The 21243-nt window shown below is 44.1% G+C and overlaps 1 protein-coding gene and 1 long non-coding RNA gene across 4 annotated transcripts; both read right to left on the bottom strand.

Moving 5' to 3' along the window:
- Positions 1-1337: 1337 nt before the first annotated feature.
- Positions 1338-4293, bottom strand: rbm43 (RNA binding motif protein 43). Of its 2 annotated transcripts, none has more exons than XM_083684383.1 (4): positions 4245-4268; positions 3686-3870; positions 3404-3489; positions 1338-3266 (listed from the first exon to the last, which is right to left on the bottom strand). In XM_083684383.1, exons 2-4 carry the CDS (start codon positions 3861-3863, stop codon positions 1938-1940), a joined length of 1593 nt encoding a protein of 530 aa, XP_083540509.1. In that variant the 5' UTR covers positions 3864-3870; positions 4245-4268; the 3' UTR covers positions 1338-1937. The 2 variants fall into 2 exon arrangements, with proteins under 2 accessions (XP_083540509.1, XP_083540508.1); XM_083684382.1 differs by having other exon boundaries at positions 1339-3266; positions 3686-3886; positions 4245-4293.
- A 308-nt stretch (positions 4294-4601) lies between these two features.
- LOC310814957 lies at positions 4602-9409 on the bottom strand. 2 transcript variants are annotated; one of them, XR_014554604.1, is made up of 8 exons: positions 9340-9405; positions 9001-9082; positions 8390-8448; positions 7788-7854; positions 7119-7177; positions 6388-6455; positions 5740-5806; positions 4602-5280 (listed from the first exon to the last, which is right to left on the bottom strand). It is a non-coding gene; the product is annotated as an uncharacterized lncRNA (long non-coding RNA). The 2 variants fall into 2 exon arrangements; XR_014554603.1 differs by lacking the exon at positions 8390-8448 and having other exon boundaries at positions 9340-9409.
- Positions 9410-21243: the final 11834 nt, after the last annotated feature.

A 21243-nucleotide genomic window follows, 5' to 3' on the forward strand; every position in this document is an offset into this window, starting at 1 on the left:
TCCACCATTCACATCCAGAGGACCAGTCCTGTGTGAGGAAGTATCCGACCAGAGAGACCCAGATCTGGGCTGTGATGTTATGGTGTAGGTGGGTCTGCATGGCCTCTCCCTTGTCATCATGGAACTGGACGGAGTGGTGACATCCAGGGTTTTAGCTCTGTTTCAGCCGTATCGGAGTTTCCCAACACAAGACAGATAATCCACTCAGACTGACTCAGAACTGTATCTACAGAAGCTCCTCAGAGACAAGAACAGACTAACCACCTTGTTGTCGCATAACACTCTCCAGAGACCATCTTTTTGAGGGTGGAGATAAAGTCAATTTAATGCGGAATGGCCTTAATGTACCAGGGGAGGCTGGTGGAGGTAGAAATAGGAAGAGAGGCTCATTGTAATGCATAGAATGGAATACATAATGGTATCAAATACACACGTCCTGAGCCAGTCCTCCGATTTCTACCTCCACCAGCCTCCACTGTAATGTACAGTATGAGAGCCTGAATAAGGCTTCAAACATTCAACATTGTCAAATGATAACCTTTGGTTAATGAAACAAAAGAAATGTGTATAACTTTGTAGTCAGCATAGTCAGAATGTCAACGTCTGAGTCACTAGGTAAGTCATCTGAGTCAGTCATTGGTGTCATTTAACATCTTATATTACTCATTGACAATTATAGTGCTTTGTTTTCTGCTACTGAATCGTGACAAGAATTGGTTGGGAAACAGTATGAGGCAATGGACTCCACCATAAAGCCTCAAAAGATTGTGTTGGTTAAACAGCACGTTGCAGCAACACTTGTGAGGTCCAATACACTCATGAACAAGAGTATACTAAAAGCAATTTGACATTAGTGTGTATTCAATTTGTCTCCTTCTCCTCCAGGAGTGAATTTTGGTTAGTGCCTACTACAGTATCCCAGGGCTTGATAAACCAGCTATATTGCAAAGTGCATTGTACTTGCTTTGTGCCCTGTCTACTGAAATGTATAAACCTCATGTACTGCCCTAACACTTACCCCCCCTAACCTACTCATCTCAGATCAGCACTTCCTCTATCAGTCAGGTTCTGTGTGAGGCCACCTCACTTCCTGTGCAAGGAGGGGCCGCTGAGGGGGTGACACGACAAGCACTTCCTCTCTCATCTGTTCCTGTCTCCTTCAAGACACGGAACCCAGCAGTGAACGACTTAGACATGCAGGCTGACAAGAGGAAACACACACGCACAGCCAACGTGATACTGTAACACACAGCCAACATGATACTGTAACACACAGCCAATGTGATGCTGTAACACACAGCCAACGTGATACATGGGTAAAACCACAGTCAGAGGCAGGCTGGCTGATGGTGACAGATACCTAGAGGTGATGTGTGGATACAATGACAAGTGTCTCGATTTTAATCTTGAAGTGGATGAATTACCAAACATTTCCAGTTTCCACATAAGGTTCCAAATGCTAAAAACTGAACTCAAAGGCAACATACAGTTAAATATATTGTACATTCAAAATCAGCTCTTGGGAAATTAGTATTTGGGATATGCATCATGTATTTTAGGAAGCCTTCACTGATGTCATTTCCCTTGAGTAGCTTCATGTTACTAATCATAACACATCATACAGTGACTGTGACATGGATCAAAGTAAGACTGGTGAACATAATATCTTATCAAAATCTCAATACAGTAGAGCAAATGTATAATAAATAGGTTGATTTAAAATTGCAGTGCCAGACTAAAAAGACCATTGTTAAATTTAACATGTCACTCAACGCATACTTTACCCCTATTACCTAATTTCTACAGAAATGTAATATATACAAAATGCAAAAAACATGACATTTTGATATATTGGGTAAAAGTGAATCAAGGCATTAACAGTAATTTTCATACAATGTCACAAAGTCACCCCTCCCTGCAAACCAGCCTTGTTCTAACTACTTTTTCTTGCTTTTCCGAGTCATTTTATTCTTAATCTCTGCTGTGGTGCTCTTACTCAAATTGATTTGAGGAAGCTTTTGCATCCATTTCATCAGTGGTGATTTAGCAACAGCAGGGGGCGCCACTGCCACATATTCCCAGTCTTCCTTCTGTGCAACCCTCTGCTCCCTAACCTTTCCCCGTGACTCAGAGTTGCTTCTTCTCCTGCGACTGTCTGTGAGTGGAGAGGGCAGTGGTCCTCCACCTCCCTGTGCAGCCACTCCACGCCCTGGGTCATTCTGGTACTTGTCGGGGGAGTAACCTCCCGCAGCACCAGAGTCAGAGACAGTGGGGCCATTATCCACATCTCTGGTACTGTTCGTTTTGATCGAACGGGGTAGAGAGCTGCTCCTCCTGTCCCTAGAGACTCTCTCTGTTGCCCTCCCTGTTCGCCCTGCCGGCGCCGGCATGTCTACAGTCTTCCCCAAGAGCGTCTGCATCATTTCATAACTGTCCCTGGAAGGACCGACGAAGCGAAAGGTGTCGCCAACCTGAGACACGAGCACTGAAGGGAAAATATCCTTATACATCAGAGTCTGCTTTTTGAATCTAACCTGACTGTGGTGATCAAGAGATGCCAGTGGGATTTCCTGTGTGCGTAATGTTAGGCTGAGCTCATTGAGAAAGCCCTGTAGCTTTTCCATAGCCATCTCTGAGCCTCTGCCCTTTAGAATGACAGAGCTGATGTCTGAACCTCCAGGGGTGTTCTTCACATTCATTTCAACGTTGTGGCTTTCCAGAATCACATCGATGTCCTTCTGCCTCAAGCAGCGGGTGTAATGGAGCCCAACTGCGTCGGTGATGAAGCAGGCCTCACTGCCTCTGTGGGCGACGTTGGCCTCGTACCCTGGGGGGGTGGACAAGTGACGCGGGGACCCCGACCCCCTTGATGAGGAGCTGGTAGGGGAAGACGGCAGGGCATATGCGGCCTGATCTCCAACTAGAATAGGACTCCTGCTCCCAGCAGGCATTGCGCTGGTGCTGTTGGTGTGGTACATCCTGCCAGTGGATTTGTAGATGGCACCTGAGGCATGTTCATGGTTAAAGCCATTGAGGCTGGGTGGGGATGGGTCACTCTGGAGCTGCTGGGTAGACTGGGTGTCCTGGGGAAGGAGCTTTTGGAGCTGGGCCTTGACTGCTCTGAGCTTCAGGAAGGAGCCCTGCACTCGTAGCTGACCCCGGCCAGACCCAGTCACCTCGAAGTCATGTGATTTCAGAAGTTGACGCACTGCCCTCTCGTTGGGGAACATGCTCACATCCAGAGTAGCCATTACTGGCAGGTCCACCTGTGATAGAGACACACACACATGCACGCACGCACACGCACACACACATGAGAATAGTATTCAGTATTTCATTTAATCCTTCATCAAACTTTATTGGACATTGATAAACAATATATGAGAGGGGAGCCTCCCCTTACCTCTGGTCGGTCAGCTGGCCTGACATCTAGGAGATAATGTTTCTCCAATTTCAACACATGGGTTGACCGCAAGACACGGGCAGCCACTAAGAGAGAGAGAGTAGCTTACACATGCTGTTTTGACTTTATAAAACTGTATCAAGACAAAAACAACATCACAACTGATGTGAATGTCTGGTTTAATTTAAATCAATGTATGAGTTATTCAGCCAGTTGCTGACAACTAGGTGATGAAATAAGTGTAAGATAAGAAACCTATTTGCAATTGTATCTTTTTGATACCTTCTGGTTCCTCGAATATGACAAAGGCCTGCCCTGGGCGGTAGGATGGAAAAATGACCCTCTGCACCTCTCCACCTCCATGACGTGGTCGCAGGAAGTGTATAGTGAGCTTGTCAACCATCCTATCATCAGGAAGGATATTTGGGACGCCAAAGACCTCCACAGCTATTCCATCCATTGTAGGCCTGCGTTATGTCAACACTGAGGACAGAGAGGACCGGGCATTTGAGTGCAGGTGCGACACCTCATGACAGAAATGTGGCCCGTCAAGACGTTCAGAGACAAAATGAAAGCATACTAGATTCTTTATAAAACTATTTGATTGGATATTCATTTCGGTTTCTTCCACAATACGATTGAGGCCTTGTAAATTGCAATTCGAATCGAGTCACATGTCCATAACGTGATATATTATTTCTAAGACTATTTTCAAAACGGTCCGAGTCTAGTAAGTTATTTGTTAATTTTTACAGTGACAGAGATGGATTCGTGTAGTTTCTCACAAACAAATAGATGAGTAAGTGAAAGACTGAGAACGGTGTTCGTAAATAAAACGTACCTGTATTTACATCGGACATTAGCGTTTGTGTATTCGCTGAGCACTTTCCACGAAATCGAAAGTAAAAGGTTGCGCACTTTTCACAACTTGTCCAGAGGGGCGCCGAAGGACAGGGCCACCCGTTTGCCCATACACTATGTGTGTATATGACGTGTAGACCATTAAACTATATAAAAAATATAGAAAACAGGAATAATTGTTTTTAACTATTACCACTGTGGTATTTGCCAGTTAGATATATCCTATTTAACTTGGCTGAAGATTACTTATTCATTGATAAAATAACTGGTTATTATAATAACTTGTTGGACGTTTTAAATGCAGTTACAACTCAACACACTGATTATTTGTCTTCCAAACTGTATAATCAACCTTTATTTGAATTGCATACTTGGTCAAAACAGTTACATTTCCTACAAACTTAAATGCAATACCATTTACCCAAGTAAATCATGAACATAAATCAATGATTGCTGCAAAGGTTAATTCATGCATTTAAAACTGAATGTTGAGGTTGGACTACATACATATCAGTTACAGAGGTCTCCATGTCGCCAGAGAACATCTGTGCACTTCAAGTTCAGTTTATTTGACAATTTAAATGCAAGCACACAGTACAGAAACCTACATGTAAACAAGACTTTAAAAGGACTCTAACCTTATATCTGTGAACAAATTTACTGGCTACTTACAGACACAGATCATGAAGGTACATACAAAATATAATTAATTAATTACACATCACTTACAAAGTAAAGTTACACAATAATCAATTATAACATGTACACTCCTCAGATGACAGATCCTTTATCAAGGTCTTACACTGTCCAAGTGACAAAATAATCTAATTTGAGGCTGGTCAGTGTTAACTGTATCAACATTGTCAGGTGCTATAGATATGTAGACCTAAACGTTGTCTGGTTTTTGGTGATCAAATGTGGTAGCAGTGTAGGCTACTGTAGCAGTGTAGGCTACTATGTGGTTTGTCTAGATGCAGTCATCTTCAGGAACTGATCTCCAACTCCTGAGAAGGCTTCTGTACAGGAAATAAAAAGGCAGGGATACAATTATACCAAGTCCAAGTCAGGCTCTCATTTAGAGGTACAGTACAGATATGCCATAATAAATGAGACATTTCTTAATAAAATTAGCATAGAACATGTCTGAGGTTTACCTAGAACCTTGCCGTGGAGGAGACACAGCAGGGCCTCAAACCGCCCCAGGTCTCTCTAGCAGGCACCATAGGAGAGGACAGAGTCACTACAGACTCAGCCTCGCTGACATGGCCTGCATGTTGCAACATTATACTACTGTACATGGATGGAACTGGAAGCTTATTACCAGGGAACCCACTGAAATATCAAGTCCTAAAATGAAACCAATGATCTACATTTACAGCACAGAGCCCTAAAATATACTTGGACCTACAATGTAGGCACTCAGCTCAGTTAAATTACAACTATACGAGTGTACAGGTTGAAGTGTCTGGGCATACCTCATGGTTAGCTGAGAAACCCCATGATTCAGCATCACGGCAGAACTTCAGCTGGCATCACGACTTTCTGTTGAGGAAAACGATGGTCAAACTTAGCCATTGGACAGGATATTAGTTTCTACTGCAGCTCATTCATGAGATTCTCAACCAGCAAATTGCTTTAGGAAATGTTACGCATTACAGGCGACAATCCCGTGGCCATACATACATCTGGTGAGCGAGTGATGAATATGTTGTATTATACACATACAGGCTCCATTTGGACCCTAAAATGGGAGATTGTGAAGATCCCTGTAGCATTCAAGTGTTGTCTGAGGTTTACCTATAACCTTGCCGTGGAGGAGACACGGCAGGGCCTCAAACCGCCCCAGGTCTCTCTAGCAGGCACCATAGGAGAGGACAGAGTCACTACAGACTCAGCCTCGCTGACATGGCCTGCATGTTGTTACAACATTATACTACTGGACATGGATGGAACTGGAAGCATATTAGAGGGGGAATCAAGCCCACAAATAATATTAGCCCTTTAGTGAAACCAATCTACATGTACCTCATTAGGCCCTACAACAAGGTGGGTACTCTATTACTGCAGTAAAACTACAACTAGGAGTGTACCAGGTTCAAGTGTCTAAGACTGTCTGGACATACCTCATGGTTAGGGGCGGAAACCCCTTTATTCAGCATCACGGCAGAACCTTAGCTGGCATCAAGACTTTCTGTTGAGAAAATATTGTGAAACTTCAATCATTGAACAGGATATTTGTTCCTACTGTAGTTCATTCATGAGATCCTCAGCCAGGAAGTTGCTTTAGGAAAGGCTATGCAGTACAGCCGCCAATTTTGTGACCATACATATATCTGGTGAGTGATCAATGATGTATTACACACACAGGCTCCATTTGGACCCTAAAACAGGAGGTTGTGAAGATACCCATAGCATCTTTAGATGCACTCGGGACTGAATAATACAATAGCTTTAATATCCAGTCAAGCCAAAATATCTTGCTGTGTCACTTTCAAGTGTTGTCTGAGGTTTACCTATAACCTTGCTGTGGAGGAGACACAGCAGGGCCTCAAACCGCCCCAGGTCTCTCTAGCAGGCACCATAGGAGAGGACAGAGTCACTACAGACTCAGCCTCGCTGACATGGCCTGCATGTTGTTACAACATTACACTACTGGACATGGATGGACTGGAAGCATATTAGAGGGGAGCCCGCTGAAATATCATAGAAATATCAAGTGATACCCCCTCAAGTGCTAAAGGGAAACTAATGATCTATATTTATGGCATTGAGCCAAGATGGTTAATCTATTGCTGCAGTTACATTAATAATATATGTGTACCACGTTGAAGTGTCTAGGACTGTCTGGACATACCTCATGGTTAGCTGAGAAACCCCATTATTGAGCAGAACTTCAGCTGGCATCACAAGTTTCTGTTGAGGAAAACGATTGTCAAACTTAGTCATTGAACAAGGTATGTGTATAATTTCAGCCACTAATCTGTGCAGGAGAGCCAGAAAGTGGTCTCTGTGTATCAGTTTCACACAATAGGTCTGTGCCCTACATGCCAGGTGCATGTATAATATAGAAACTAGTCACTAACAGATACTAAACAGCCACATTATCAATACAGTATTGCTGGAAGGACGCAAAGCTTTTTAAAAAAATATTAGAGTTTCAAATGGGTGTTTCATTCAAGTGTTGTCTGAGGTTTACCTATAACCTTGCCGTGGAGGAGACACGGCAGGGCCTCAAACCGCCCCAGGTCTCTCTAGCAGGCACAATAGGAGAGGACAGAGTCACTACAGACTCTGCCTCGCTGACATGGCCTGCATGTTGTTACAACATTATACTACTGGACATGTTGAGAGGGGAGCCCATTGAAATATCAAGTGCTTAAGTGGAACCAATTATCTACATTTACAGTATCAAGCCCTAAAATATACTTTGACCTACAACAAGGTGGGTTCTCTATCGCTGCAGGTGAAGTACAACTATAGGAGTGTGTACCAGGTTGAAGTGTCTAAGACTGTCTGGGCATACCTCATGGTTAGGGGGGAAACCCCATTATTCAGCATCACAGCAGAACCTCAGCTGACATCACAACTTTCTGTTGAGGAAAAATAGTGTCAAACTTAGTCATTGGACAGGACATCTGTATAGTTTTAGCCACTGATCTGCACACAAGAGCCAAACAGTGGTTCCTGTGTGTCAGTTTCACACAATAAGTCTATGCCCTACATGAATATTGAAATATATCCAGTCGAGCCAAAATATCATGCTGTGTCACTTTCAAGTGTTGTCTGAGGTTTACCTATAACCTTGCCGTGGAGGAGACACGGCAGGGCCTCAAACCGCCCCAGGTCTCTCTAGCAGGCACCATAGGAGAGGACAGAGTCACTACAGACTCAGCCTCGCTGACATGGCCTGCATGTTGTTACAACATTATACTACTGGACATGGATGGAACTGGAAGCATATTAGAGGGGAGCCCGCTGAAATATCAAGTGATACCCCCTCAAGTGCTAAAGGGAAACCAATGATCTATATTTATGGCATCGAGCCAAGATGGGTACTCTATTGCTGCAGTTACATTAATAATATGTGTGTACCACGTTGAAGTGTCTAGGACTGTCTGGACATACCTCATGGTTAGCTGAGAAACCCCATTATTGAGCAGAACTTCAGCTGGCATCACAAGTTTCTGTTGAGGAAAACAATTGTCAAACTTAGTCATTGAACAAGGTATGTGTATAATTTCAGCCACTAATCTGTGCAGGAGAGCCAGAAAGTGGTCTCTGTGTATCAGTTTCACACAATAAGTCTGTGCCCTACATGCCAGGTGCATGTATAATATAGAAACTAGTCACTAACAGATACTAAACAGCCACATTATCAATACAGTATTGCTGTAAGGACGCAAAGCTTTTTAAAAAAATATTAGAGTTTCAAATGGGTGTTTCATTCAAGTGTTGTCTGAGGTTTACCTATAACCTTGCCGTGGAGGAGACACAGCAGGGCCTCAAACCGCCCCAGGTCTCTCTAGCAGGCACCATAGGAGAGGACAGAGTCACTACAGACTCAGCCTCGCTGACATGGCCTGCATGTTGCAACATTTACACTACTGTGAACTTTCACTGAACATAGATTTGAACACATGTAGCCGACGTACTGCAGATATGTTGCTCATCACTTCCAGCGATATAATGATACAGGGCTTTGAGGAGGTAATTGCTTGTTTCGATTTAGTCTTTACCATTATGGAAGGACTTCAAACAACTCGGGTCCATCCACGAAGGAGCACAGAGATCCATTTTTCCTGTGTGCAACAACCACGTCTAAAAACAAACAAAAATGAGAGTTCTTGTTACAACGTCTTTACTACTGCAGACAGACAGTGAGAAGACTGCGGATACCACGCGTCCACCGACACATGAATCATGTTGACACAGAACATTTCGTAGATGAAATAGCAAACTATGAAATTAAAATAATCAATAACGTACAGCACACTCTTGTCAGCGCTAAGGACTTGTTGATTGTTTGAAATTGATTAAAGATGGTATTTGATTGTCTCTACCAACTGTCCACATACCTCGTTCGCCCAAAGCGGCATGATCCACAAGTGGAAGTCTGCAGCAGCATCAAGCATAAAATAGCTTCGTCACATCCTCTGAAGCTCCCACCCTCTCCCCACTCCCTTGTACGTGAGCGTGTACTTATTGGTTAGTACCCTAGTCTTATTGTGCCCTTCTTTATTTATTTTTTTATTAATATGAACGATAGAAAAACAAGTGAGTCCCATCACCCCCCTAATGATTTCATGATTTATTTCTCCATTGAATAAATGCAGGACTGTAGAGAATGATAAAGTTATTCATGTTAATGTACAGTAAAGTCCACTAGAGGGCAGTGGAGGACAACTGAAATTGCCCAGTCAAAAACTCGACCTAAAAAATCAGATCACCTGGTCTGGGCTTCGTGCGTCCCATTTCTCCACCCTTTTCCTGACGTAGCCTATGCACTTGTGCACATTCCCACATGGATTTCGAATGGATTGGTATAAGACCCTGTGCCTAGACTAATCCTATGCCTTTAAATCCATATGGGGAAGCTGCTTTGAATGAACGGTAGAGAAATCGGACGCAGCATAGGCTACTGTATGGCTCCCATGATCTTGACATAGGCTACCTGCCTCACCTTCAAAAACAATAGATACTCATTCATTTCCTGCGTACAACTAAGTGGTCCTGTTGTCATGTATGCCATTTATACCTCCTCTTGCCCTTTTCCATTCAAATTTAAACTCAAACTGAATTTGCCCAAACATTCTGACTCCATCCCTATAGTTTCTTTGTACACGGGGGACAACAATGTACAATTAGGAACTGATGCAGCAACTGCTGTTGTTGTGGGTGGGGGCTGCCGTCTCAAGCCTTACAGAGGACCTGTGTGTTAGCAGATGACTCAGACGTCATCACTGAACAACAATACAGCCCATAGAGAAACAGCATTGTCGTTGGCCAAACGTCTAAGATGACCAGCCCCATCACAGGACAGACACTATGAATTTCAGCTTTGTTTGTCTGCTGAACTGCTGACTGTCTCTCCAGTTGACGTGTTTGATACCATTCTTCATTCCATTCCATGCGTTACAATGAGCTTGTTCTCCGATGTCTACCTCCACCAGCCTCCCCTGAAATAGACATAATATAATTCAATCTCGATGAAATCTCTCAGTGTAATTTAATTTCAGGAAACACATAAGGATTCATCTTAGTATTGCGCTAGACCCCACGTGTGTCTGTTATACAACACAATTGAAGTCTGTCCTGGCTTGGAAACATTCTCTAACGAAAGGATGATGATCTCTATTAATTCCAGCCTGATACTGCTCCTGTGGGTGATACTGTAGTAGTAGTAGCTGGAGGAACGCCGGAAGCCATTTGTGTGTGTATACTGTGAAATAACTGTAGCAGCAAAATAGTGTTATTCTGTGTTTTCTGAGAGGAGAGCTTGCGAGTAAGCAATTCACTTTACTGATTAATAAGGTAGTCTTCTTCTTCTTCTTCTTCTTCTTCTTCTTCTTCTTCTTCTACTTCTTCTTCTTATTATTATTCTTCTTTGTCTTCTTCATCCAGTTGTGCTAAAAGGCCTAATGTTCCTGGTGTCTTCTAAACAGCCTGATGGGGAAGAGCCTCAGCCTCAGTAATTAAACTTGTATAAGGCAGCGGATTGGCCTGATGACGGCAGCAATGGCAACAGCAAGCACTCTACCATAGATTAAGAAAAGTAATCTGCCTAAAGGGAGTTCTGGGTACTCTTGGGTGGCCTGAAAACCCTCACGACACTATGTGACGCATTCACTTTATGACTGGGGGAGCATGGCTCTCCTGGTATCAGCCGAACATTCCACACACACACACACAAAGACTCCCCTTTGCTTTGCCGTGGGGTAATACATGCAGATGGGGTGGTGCTTTGCATAAATGAAAGGGTGTGTGTGCTCTATCTGAGGGTTATGTAAGAGCCGGTAGGCCTGGGCGGTGAATGGAAATGAAGTCTTTGTTCTTTGTGTATGCCTATGCATGCTGGAGTGATCCTTAACAGCTGACCACCATGGGGGAGCTGCATGGCGATGGGGACGGACAGGAGGAGAAGAGCACCGTCTCACTCTGATCTCACATTGATCAGAATCTGTCACTATAGACAGGTTGACATTATCTGTCGTCAACGTCAAAGTCAACCTGCTCTTTGCAGTTCTAGAGGGAAGCATCCATTTGTATTCATGCTTGACAATACAACGTAACAACTGCATGTGAATGTGTATGCAATGCAGAATGTGTGTGTGTGTGTGCGTGTGGGTGAGTTCATGTCAGTCTCTCTTTGCATGTTTGTGTGTGTAGAGTACCCCTGGATAGTCAGTCACCAAAAGGGGAAAGAGGAAGGAGAGAATAAGAGAGCTGCAGCTGAGCTCCCAGGCCCAGCTGATCCACAGAGAGCCAAAGCACTGTTTTGAAAAAGATTGTTGGTAATTTGGGGTCTTATAAGGTTGTAATCTGTAAATAATGAAGACTCAATCTAGGCTTTACCAGAACTGATAATCCTTTTCACCTGACCCCCCACTCATTGAGATGAGAAGTATTCTTCAGAAACAAGTTCACAATCGGCCAAAGAATGGTTATGACCTGCCTGTCCTCAATCCCCCAAAACCCCAGCTTTCTGTAATTCTTTTTTTGCCCTGAACCAGACGTCTCTGTCTGGACGATTAGCATTCTTACCACACTGAACCTCAAAACAAAGTAGAAGGCTGAACTGAAAATATGCAACTATAAATGCACTGTCAATTTGAAATGCTGACATATGACCCGGATGACCATATTGAAAGTCAATGTCCAGTCATTGGACTCCTATATAGGCTCATGTAAGTGTTAGGGTGATGTTATCTTAGAACCTGTGGATTCTGTGTTCCTAATGTAGAACTTTACTGGATGTTCCAATTCAGAAGGCTCTTATCAAAGGAACATAAACATAGATATAGAATGCGTAGTTAGTATTTATGTATGATGACATTCTAAAGCTGTTGAGTCATCCGCTGATCAGTTTTCCAGCACATGATTTCCCCATACTGTAGAGTGAGTCAGCGTCTTATCACTGCACTCAGACCCAAGCTGGATGTTCTATTTCTCTCTCTCCCTCTCTCTCTCTCTCTCTCTCTCCTTCTCTCTCTCTCCTTCTCTCTCCCCCTCCCCCCTCCATGCCCTAGCTCTCACGCTCTGAGCAACATCGCCTCATTGACACACCAGGGACAACTTATTCCAGGTTATTTCTGGAGTCCAGATCCCTCTTTAATAGTCTTATCACGCCGCAGAATGTACCATGACTCTGCAATCGTTACGGCCGAGGCCGAGGCTCACCCCTCTCAGGTGAACGGGCGGTCCGGATGATGCACCGACAACATGCAATGGATGACCTACGAGGAGGTCAAGATCCCAGATGAAACCGTACAGTAGAGTGGCGTGCGTCCTTCACCCCCCTTTCACAGGTGATTCCATGATCACACGTCGTCAGGACAGACGGCTCACTGGGACGTCACGTTGTTTCAGTTGTATCCTTTTAGACATCACCCCTACTCTCGTTGTCACTCGGTTCAAAATGTTCCAAGTTGTTTTGTTTGTTTTGTTTGTTTTGTTTGTGAACACCATAAGAGAACATAATGTTATGTTCCTGAGTGAATAAAGTGAGATCATGTTTTATTGACTTACAGCATTATCAGTAAAGCTATTACTTTGTAAATCGAGAAGACTCTCTATTGTCCTGTGATAAGGGTGTTTTATTACCCCTGCATTACCCTGCTTGTGCGTATTGTCCGCATTCTCTTACGCAATGACATTAGACTCCATCCCCTTTTTCTGAGAAATGTTAGAAATTAACCAATGGGAGTTGTTGTCATAGGTTATATCACAGTATGTACAAATCAGTTATTTGTTGTTCTCTCTTGTTGTGTTTGTTTATTCTACAGGTCACATTTACAGGAAGTGATTACTATTATGTCAAGACAAGAACCACACCGGGTGGAAAGTTACAGTAATTGACTTTACTGAGCATATAACACAGGACTCTCCTGATGTCACAGGACAGTCTTAAAGGAATATTCTGAACATACTGACCCTAACAATGGACCTATTCCAGACATAACATTTCTGTTTGCACACACTTGTTATGGCCCATATAATACCACAGAGGAACTCACGTGAATTCCAGGCCAGAAAATGATGAGATGTGTATCTCAACACAGATAGATAGAATTTCTTGAATCTCACCTAGTATCTACTGTCATATTTCTGGTTTACTTAGATAAGATTTGTGGATGGTTGTGTGGATGAAGACAAGAAAATTACATTTTCATCATATTTTCAGAGTATTTAAACAAGATTAAAATGTTTTTGTTCAGGCACATGGTGCACTATATCAGAACTGCCTGACTGCCTGACCGCCTTCCAGGGGAGGCTGGTGGAGGTATACATCTGGTAGAGGTATACATCTGGTAGAGGTAGACATCTGGTAGAGGTAGACATCTGGTAGAGGTATACATCTGGTAGAGGTAGACATCTGGTAGAGGTAGACATCTGGTAGAGGTAGACATCTGGTAGAGGTATACATCTGGTAGAGGTAGACATCTGGTAGAGGTAGACATCTGGTAGAGGTATACATCTGGTAGAGGTAGACATGTTGAGACGTGAATATAAGACTTCAATGGATGCCCTGTTTTAATGTAGGGGAACTAGTTATCAATCACTATATTATTTTCTATCTCAACCGGCAAACTCTGATCCCTATTGAAAAGTATTTTGAGTATTTTAAGAAACAAAAATACAGTTACAAAATACATTGCGTAATTGTTCAGGCCAGTCAAATACAAATGACAAAATACTCAAAAGTAATTCAAATACATGAAACAAATACTGCCCATCTCTGATCACAACTGAGCATCTGTAAATATCACAGCACAGCACACGGAACAGGATGGATAAACAGTGGGATACAATCAGAACTAAATCACTGCCAAAATATGTTCATGGCTAAGCTTCCAGGGTTTTATTTTCATTTCCATTTTTTTTTTCATAAGCACTCTGGAATATGAAGGTTATGTTGCGGTTTTATTTAAGCTTATGCTTGAGTATTAGAGCATAATAGAGTGAGCGTTGTTTGGATGAGTTTGGTTGTTTACACCAGGCAGCAGCAGCCAATGTGGGCTCGCCCTCAGACTGATGGTCCGATGGTCACCCCAGTTGGACCCTGTAAGTCGGTCAGTCTGCTTGTCTGGCGGCTTATGGAGTCCTTTATCCAGACCAGCGGCCCATGTGCTGTACTAGACAAGGTGGCAGGGTGAGACACAGGGCAGCAGGGGCCCTGGCTAGCGAGTGATGCCACAGACAGTCTTGGTTTGCCAGCCCCGTAGAAAGACAAACAGGGGGTTGCTCCATGCCTGGGTCCGTCTGGGTCCACCTGGGTCAGGGTCTCCTTCACGGCCGACTGGCTCACGTTCCCCTCACAAGGGCAGCCGTGGGGGGAGATTACAGTCCTACAGAGGCCTGGCCCGGAACTCAAGCCTGATTTGATTGTCAGTGTGGTGGTGATTACCGCTCCATCAGACTGGCACTAATGGTGACGTGGATGTGAGGAGACGGGCTGAGTCGGGGGTAGAGTACGGAGGCTCACAACAGGCACAGCTACAGCATGGGGCAGGGGATGTCCTCCTGTACAGAACAGACGGGCCCTGAGGGTCTGGACGACGTTGATTGGGCGTTTGCTTCTTGGGGAACCTGTGGGTGTTCAGACTAAGCCAAACGCCAGGGCCACAATGTTACTCTGCCCCCTGTGAAGGAGCAGGTCAGGCTAAAAGGCTTCCACTGATTGCCCATGAGTGAACATAGAACATTTTTTGATCTGCCCAGGGGTTCAACCAGGAAATAAATGAGGGGTGACTAATAGGGATTTTACACTTTTTTTTTCTTTTCATTTCCCGTACAGTAATAAATGGATAAATTGTTTGGTAATATGATGAAGCTGTGTATTGTGAATAGTGGATTGGATTGAGCTGTCGCCCAATGAAGTCTTTTGTTTCAGTTTTAGTTTTGTTTTAAAAGGTATTATAAACACATGTTATTTTCTAAGCCCATATAGGTTGAGCACCATTTTTAGGGGCAAAGAATATAGTTGCTGATGTATTTCTAGCGCACGGAGGGAGGTTGTTCTCGTCAAGTCTCCGCCTCCCTCCTCATGTCTAAATTTACCACAGATTTGATCAGATTATCTCAGAGTTGTTCTCTCTTCCTGCACTTACTGTAAAGACAGTGTTGTTTGATGCACACCATGTTGCAGCTGAGCTGCTAGGAACACTGCAGGCTTTGTATGGCTTAAGGTCCTGTGTTGATAATGGTAAAGGTCCTGTGTGATTTTGAGAATGCGAGCAACAGTGCAGAGGACACCGCTGGATAGACCCCACCTCTCCTTATAAGGGGTTGAGTAGTTCTACATCAGTGGAGGCTGGTGGAGGTAGACATTGGAGGACGGGCTCATTGTAATGAATGGAATGGAATGAGGAATGGTATCAAAGCAGGTGTTTAAAACCATTCCTCATTCCATTCCATGCATTACAATGAGCCCGTCCTCCAATGTCTACCTCCACCAGCCTCCACTGTTATACATGTAGTTGTGCGCAAACTGTGTCCTTAATGTTCTGGCTAGATTATAACCCTCCTCTGTAAAATGTTTTTGCACGGGCTTGCTTTTGTTTTGTCCCGCAATTGTGTCATTTCCAGTCGATTTTCTTTTCTTTTTTTGGTCTTATTTTGATTGAGGTTGTTAATGACACCTATGGATGACCTAATTGACCCCAGTCCCACTACTGTCCACTGTATGTGAATGAGCTAATCCCATTAACCTGGCAGGACACTGGAGTGCACCTCGGCGACACTTGACTTTTGACCTGCCACTCAACGGCAAAGAACAGAGGGGATTTAGGTTAAGTGGGGATCTTGTTGCTTAGTGCTTTGCCTGCTGGACCAATCAGCCGCATCGGAGACCAGGTGAGTTGGCGGAGGGGAACCAAAGGAACCATTTGTGGAGAATTTCCATTCTGTGTCAAGTTTGGCCTCCCCACCCACGGGCCCACACTTCCCCTCATACACTCTCTCTCTTACACACACACACACACACATACACACACACACACACACACACACACACACACACACACACACACACACACACACACCTGCTGCACCATAAGGACATAAGGTGGGAGGTAAGACTTATGGACAGAGCAGAGTACAAAGCCATGCTTCCAGTGGGGAACATTATGTCCTAGCCCATAATGAGTTATTAGTCCACAGCTTGATTTACCATCTACGGTTTACACACACATACACATGCCTCATCTCACTTTCAAATGCTGAAACCCTGAAGTCACACCAACACTGAGTCAGTATAACACTTAAAGGAGAGGAGAACAATAAAGTAATCAGATTATAAACATTTATTACAGAGCGAACAAGAGAATTCCCAGACATGGATCAAACAACTCTGACAACTAGCTGATGGATCAATTCTTCATGGCACATGTAGTCTCACATGTCATTCTCTAAACCCCCAGGAAAGAGACTGGCACCTCTGACACTGTGACCCATTGGCAGAGAGGCAATCATGAAGCCTTTAAACCTGAGTGATTAGTGCTCTCAATGAGGAAAGAGGAGCTCTGCTCTGTTGTCTGTGTGTGTATCTGTCTAAAGACCATTATCTCTGTCTTAAATCCACCTTGATCCTTTGGATCCCCCCCCCCCACCCCCCACCCACCCCCACCAGCACCTGGTTGGATGGTACCACTACCATCAGGTTGAACACAGTAGGCGCAAGGCTGGGTAAGTCAATGACTGGGCCCCATACTGTGGAGTCAGTGGAAAATTTCAGAGCCGGCGGTAAACATCAGAGCAAAAAAAAAAAAAAAAAATGGTTGTATTGTCGCAAAGTAAACTTCAATCAGCACGTGCTGTCGGAAACGAGGGGCGACAAACGCACACAACACCAGATGTCTAAAGTCCTCTCGGTTGGGAACCTGCTATTATTAGCCAGACACATTTGAGGCTTAGCCAAAGAAATAGAAATAATATCTGCAGGAGGTAAAGTCCAGGTCGCCTCTCCCACTGTGCTGCTCCGTGCCACGGTGGCTCACTTCTGATGTGTCTGGAGGGGGGAACGCTCCTGTCATAAATAAACAACAAAGCCCTTTAAGGGTATATTTCTGCTATCAAAACAACATATTGATAAAGGCCATTTTTGTATGTCAGTCACCTGCGTGGACACTCAAAATGACACTGCTGTGTGCCCTTCTGAATAAGGACAACTGAGTTCTGAGGTGAACTTTGTTGACTAGGACAAAAGGCGGTGAATTCAGAATATAATCCATAAAGAGGGAGCTTTATGTGTGTACTGTATTTATGTTTCAGCCTGTTTTGGGTCTGTGAGAGATAATGCCCTGCCTCTGCTCCTGCTCCTCCAGCTGTTGTTAATGGGCCCCACCCTGCCCTGCCCAGGCAGTGCTTTGGGACAGAGTGTCCCCTCTCTCTGCCCCCCTGTCCCCCCTGTCCCCTCGTCCCCTCCCTGTCTGGAACACTGGGTTCTGCTATGGAGATGACACACACTCTCACTCTGAGAATAAACCTGCCGGCTCATCTCATCCATCCTTCTACCCATCCCTCCATCCTTCCATCCACTTATTCATTTATAAACTCCACTTGCACTTTGTACTCTGTCCCCCTCTCACAGCACTCTATTCCCCATCCCTTCCAATCCCCTTCCTGAATCCAGATCTAGATTATTCCATTTGTAATCTAAGCCTGTTGTTGTGGAGAAGTGTATCAATTATGGTTTTGTCTTGAGATTACAGCTTGGGGCCTTGGCATGGTGGGGTATATAATTCCGCCAAAATCCACCCACAGCTGTTGAGAGAGAAGTGCTACCTAGTGGCGGTTAGGAAAATTGGGGCGCCCACTGTGACCCCAACAGATTAGGATCAAGCAGGGGTCAGGTCAGCGCTACTCTGGCCCAGTGGAAAATCTCAAGACGCTGCCCAGGAATGCAGTTTTACGTAATGTGTTTACAACGCAGGGTTATATACTATAGGTTGTTGTACACCTTCAATCATGTCCACCACTGTCCACCATTCCTCATTCCATTCCATTCATTACAATGAGCCCGTCCTCCGATTTCTACCTCCACCAGTCTAGTTACCATTTCCTCATGTGACTCACATTGGCAGTGCTGCTAAATTTTAGAAGACCACATGTTTAAAACTGGATGGAATGAAAGGTTAGGGGTTCCGCATCTGCAGAAGTAATGTCTTATTACATAACACACTCTCACGGGATATCAGCGTAATTCCACTCATGTGGTTCTATATACAGTTAAAGAATATCAGGAATGTGCCCTCTAAATAGCTCACATGAGTTGGGCACATGAGAGAAAGGCGTATGTGTGTGTGTGTGTGTGTGTGTGTGTGTGTGTGTGTGTGTGTGTATGTGTGTGTGTGTGTGCGTGCTGCACGTCAGAAGTGTTTGACTTTCAGCTATAAAAAATGCGGCCCTCTAATCTCAGAATGCACCAGTCCCCTCTCACATGATGTGTTTGTAAGCGTAGGAGACTGACTGTGTCTCTGGTCTGCACCACTAGCCCGCCTCGGGTTCCCATGGTACAGTTCAGTAGCCGCTACCGCTGCTCTCGTGACTTGTGATAGCATGTGAGGCCCAGAGAGACTCAACTTAATTGCTCTCGCTCTCTCTGTTTATTGTTAAATTGTTCTCTCATTATATTTCAACATACATAAATGGTACTGTAGATCAGGGGAGGCTGGTGGGTATAAAAATCAGAGGACGGGCTCATTGTAATGTATGGGATGGGATAATCCATTGCATGCATTTTTTTTATGTCTGTTTAATTCGCTAAGGACATGTGAGGAGACCTTATGTAAACAAAAAAAGGAATCTACGGGGTTTAATCCTGGTCTCGTGAGATTAATACCACAAAGTGGTGAATGTGATTATGCGATTATGTAAGTGTCATCATAGATGCATTGAAATCATTCTGACAACAGACCAAAACAGCTCAATACGCGGACACTTATCGGATCAATATGGACTGGAGCTACCTGTCAACGCTAAGGAGATTTATCCCTGCTAATGTGTTGCATCATCTGTTGCTCCAGCACTGAAGGCATGGATGGATTCCCTGAACAAAGAGCTACCGGTAGTGCTCCCTTGGATGTAGGGCAGTTAATGTACACAAGTCTTCCAACAGCTCCTCTAGTTTCACACTGAGTCCAATCCTCCCCGAGGTGTCAGATTGATGTCGCGGAGCACTGCCTGGGATCAGGCACTACTTTGGGCAACTAAATATAGGAGGCATCGGTCAGGAGTAAAAAAAAGAAAAAAAAAAAAAAATGTTCCAGTAACAAGGTGAAGAGATGACAGATGGTCTTTTATCCAATGTGTCTGTGTCTAACGACTTCAAAGGGGTCCCTGAACATGAGCCAGAAAGAGATAGAGAGCCCTGTGCTGCTTTCTTTGATCTCTGACCTTGTTAAATGAGCCCACTGCAGACAGAGCCAGGAGGAACATCCACTTATAACTCTGTTTCCTTCCTTGGTTGAATTAGGCATGCTGCTTCTATAATCAAAGGTGGAGGGAGGGAGTTAATGTTTATTCACACAGAGCTCTAAATACATTAGACGACATCAGAGCATGCAGGGGACAGAATGTGTTGGATGACATCTGCTGAGGAGATGTTGTTTTATTGAGTTTAACTATCCTGTCACTGCGTGGAGTGTTTTTAATCAGTCAAATTAGCTCTGGTCATTTTCCCCATGAGAGGAAATGGCCCAGGCAGGCTGGCCTACAGGCTGATGTGTTATCTGAATAGCCTGTTCCTGCTCCTATATACTTGAGTAGGTTCTGAATGGTGGTGAACATGCCAGGACACAGAAACATTGTTCCCCCTCTCCTCTCCTCCACTCTGGGTGTGTGAAGTTGCCAGTATGAAGGGCCACTGTGTTCTAGAGTGCCTCTGTGTTCTAGAGTGCCTCTGTGTTCTACTAAGCCTCTGTGCTTAGAGTGCCACTGTGTTCTAGGGGGCCTGTGTGTTCTAGAGTGCCTCTGTGTTCTACTAAGCCTCTGTGCTTAGAGTGCCACTGTGTTCTAGAGTGCCTCTGTGTTCTAGAGTGCCTCTGTGTTCTACTAAGCCTCTGTGCTTAGAGTGCCACTGTGTTCTAGGGGGCCTGTGTGTTCTAGAGCGCCTCTGTGTTCTAGAGTGTGGACTAGTCTGAGGCTGTACCTGTCTCTGATATGATATAAATGTAAACCAAATCAACAACTTTGCCATCTAGAACAGTCATCAAAATGGAAAATTAAACCAAATACTGTTAATATTATAAAATGCTCTCTCAGCTACATTGTGGGCCTACAGCACAGCTTACGCAGAACATTTTCTCTAACTAGTGAAATGTCAGTAAACACAATGGATGCCCTCAACACTTTTCTTTCTCCCCCATCTCAAAACGTCTCTTGAAAACGTCTCTCAACATCAAAGCCAGCTGGGTGGGGTAGGAGATGGAGTTGCATGTTGTCTTTTACGTCAAACGAGCGACAACGTTCTATTTATAAAAGAGTACCATTATCACCGTCATTTCGAGTGTAGTGGAATGTGACCTGTTAACATAAGCATTGTGTTTTAACCCCACCATGGTATGTTTAACCTAATGTGTGTACATAGAGGAGAAACTTAGTTTGTGTTGCAACCGTTCTGTCATGTATCTGACATAGTATGATAGGACTGTTTGTGCAGTGTGTGTACAATAGTATTGTTATGCATACAGTATTATGTCAAAGGCAAAGGGTAATGACTCACATTAGATATATTTAGACAAACTATTGCATCATCTTGGCAT

This window comes from Argentina silus, assembly GCF_951799395.1.
Source record: "Argentina silus genome assembly, chromosome: 14".
NCBI lineage: Eukaryota > Metazoa > Chordata > Actinopteri > Argentiniformes > Argentinidae > Argentina > Argentina silus.

Excerpts from the sequence above, each read along its gene's own strand:
- rbm43 (XM_083684383.1), bottom strand. The coding sequence starts at position 3,863 with ATGGATGGAATAGCTGTGGAGGTCTTTGGCGTCCCAAATATCCTTCCT. Across the intron at positions 3,490-3,685 it reads CATATTCGAGGAACCAGAAG|TGGCTGCCCGTGTCTTGCGG; the intron begins GTATCAAAAAGA and ends TCTCTCTCTTAG. Across the intron at positions 3,267-3,403 it reads GGCCAGCTGACCGACCAGAG|GTGGACCTGCCAGTAATGGC; the intron begins GTAAGGGGAGGC and ends TCTCTATCACAG.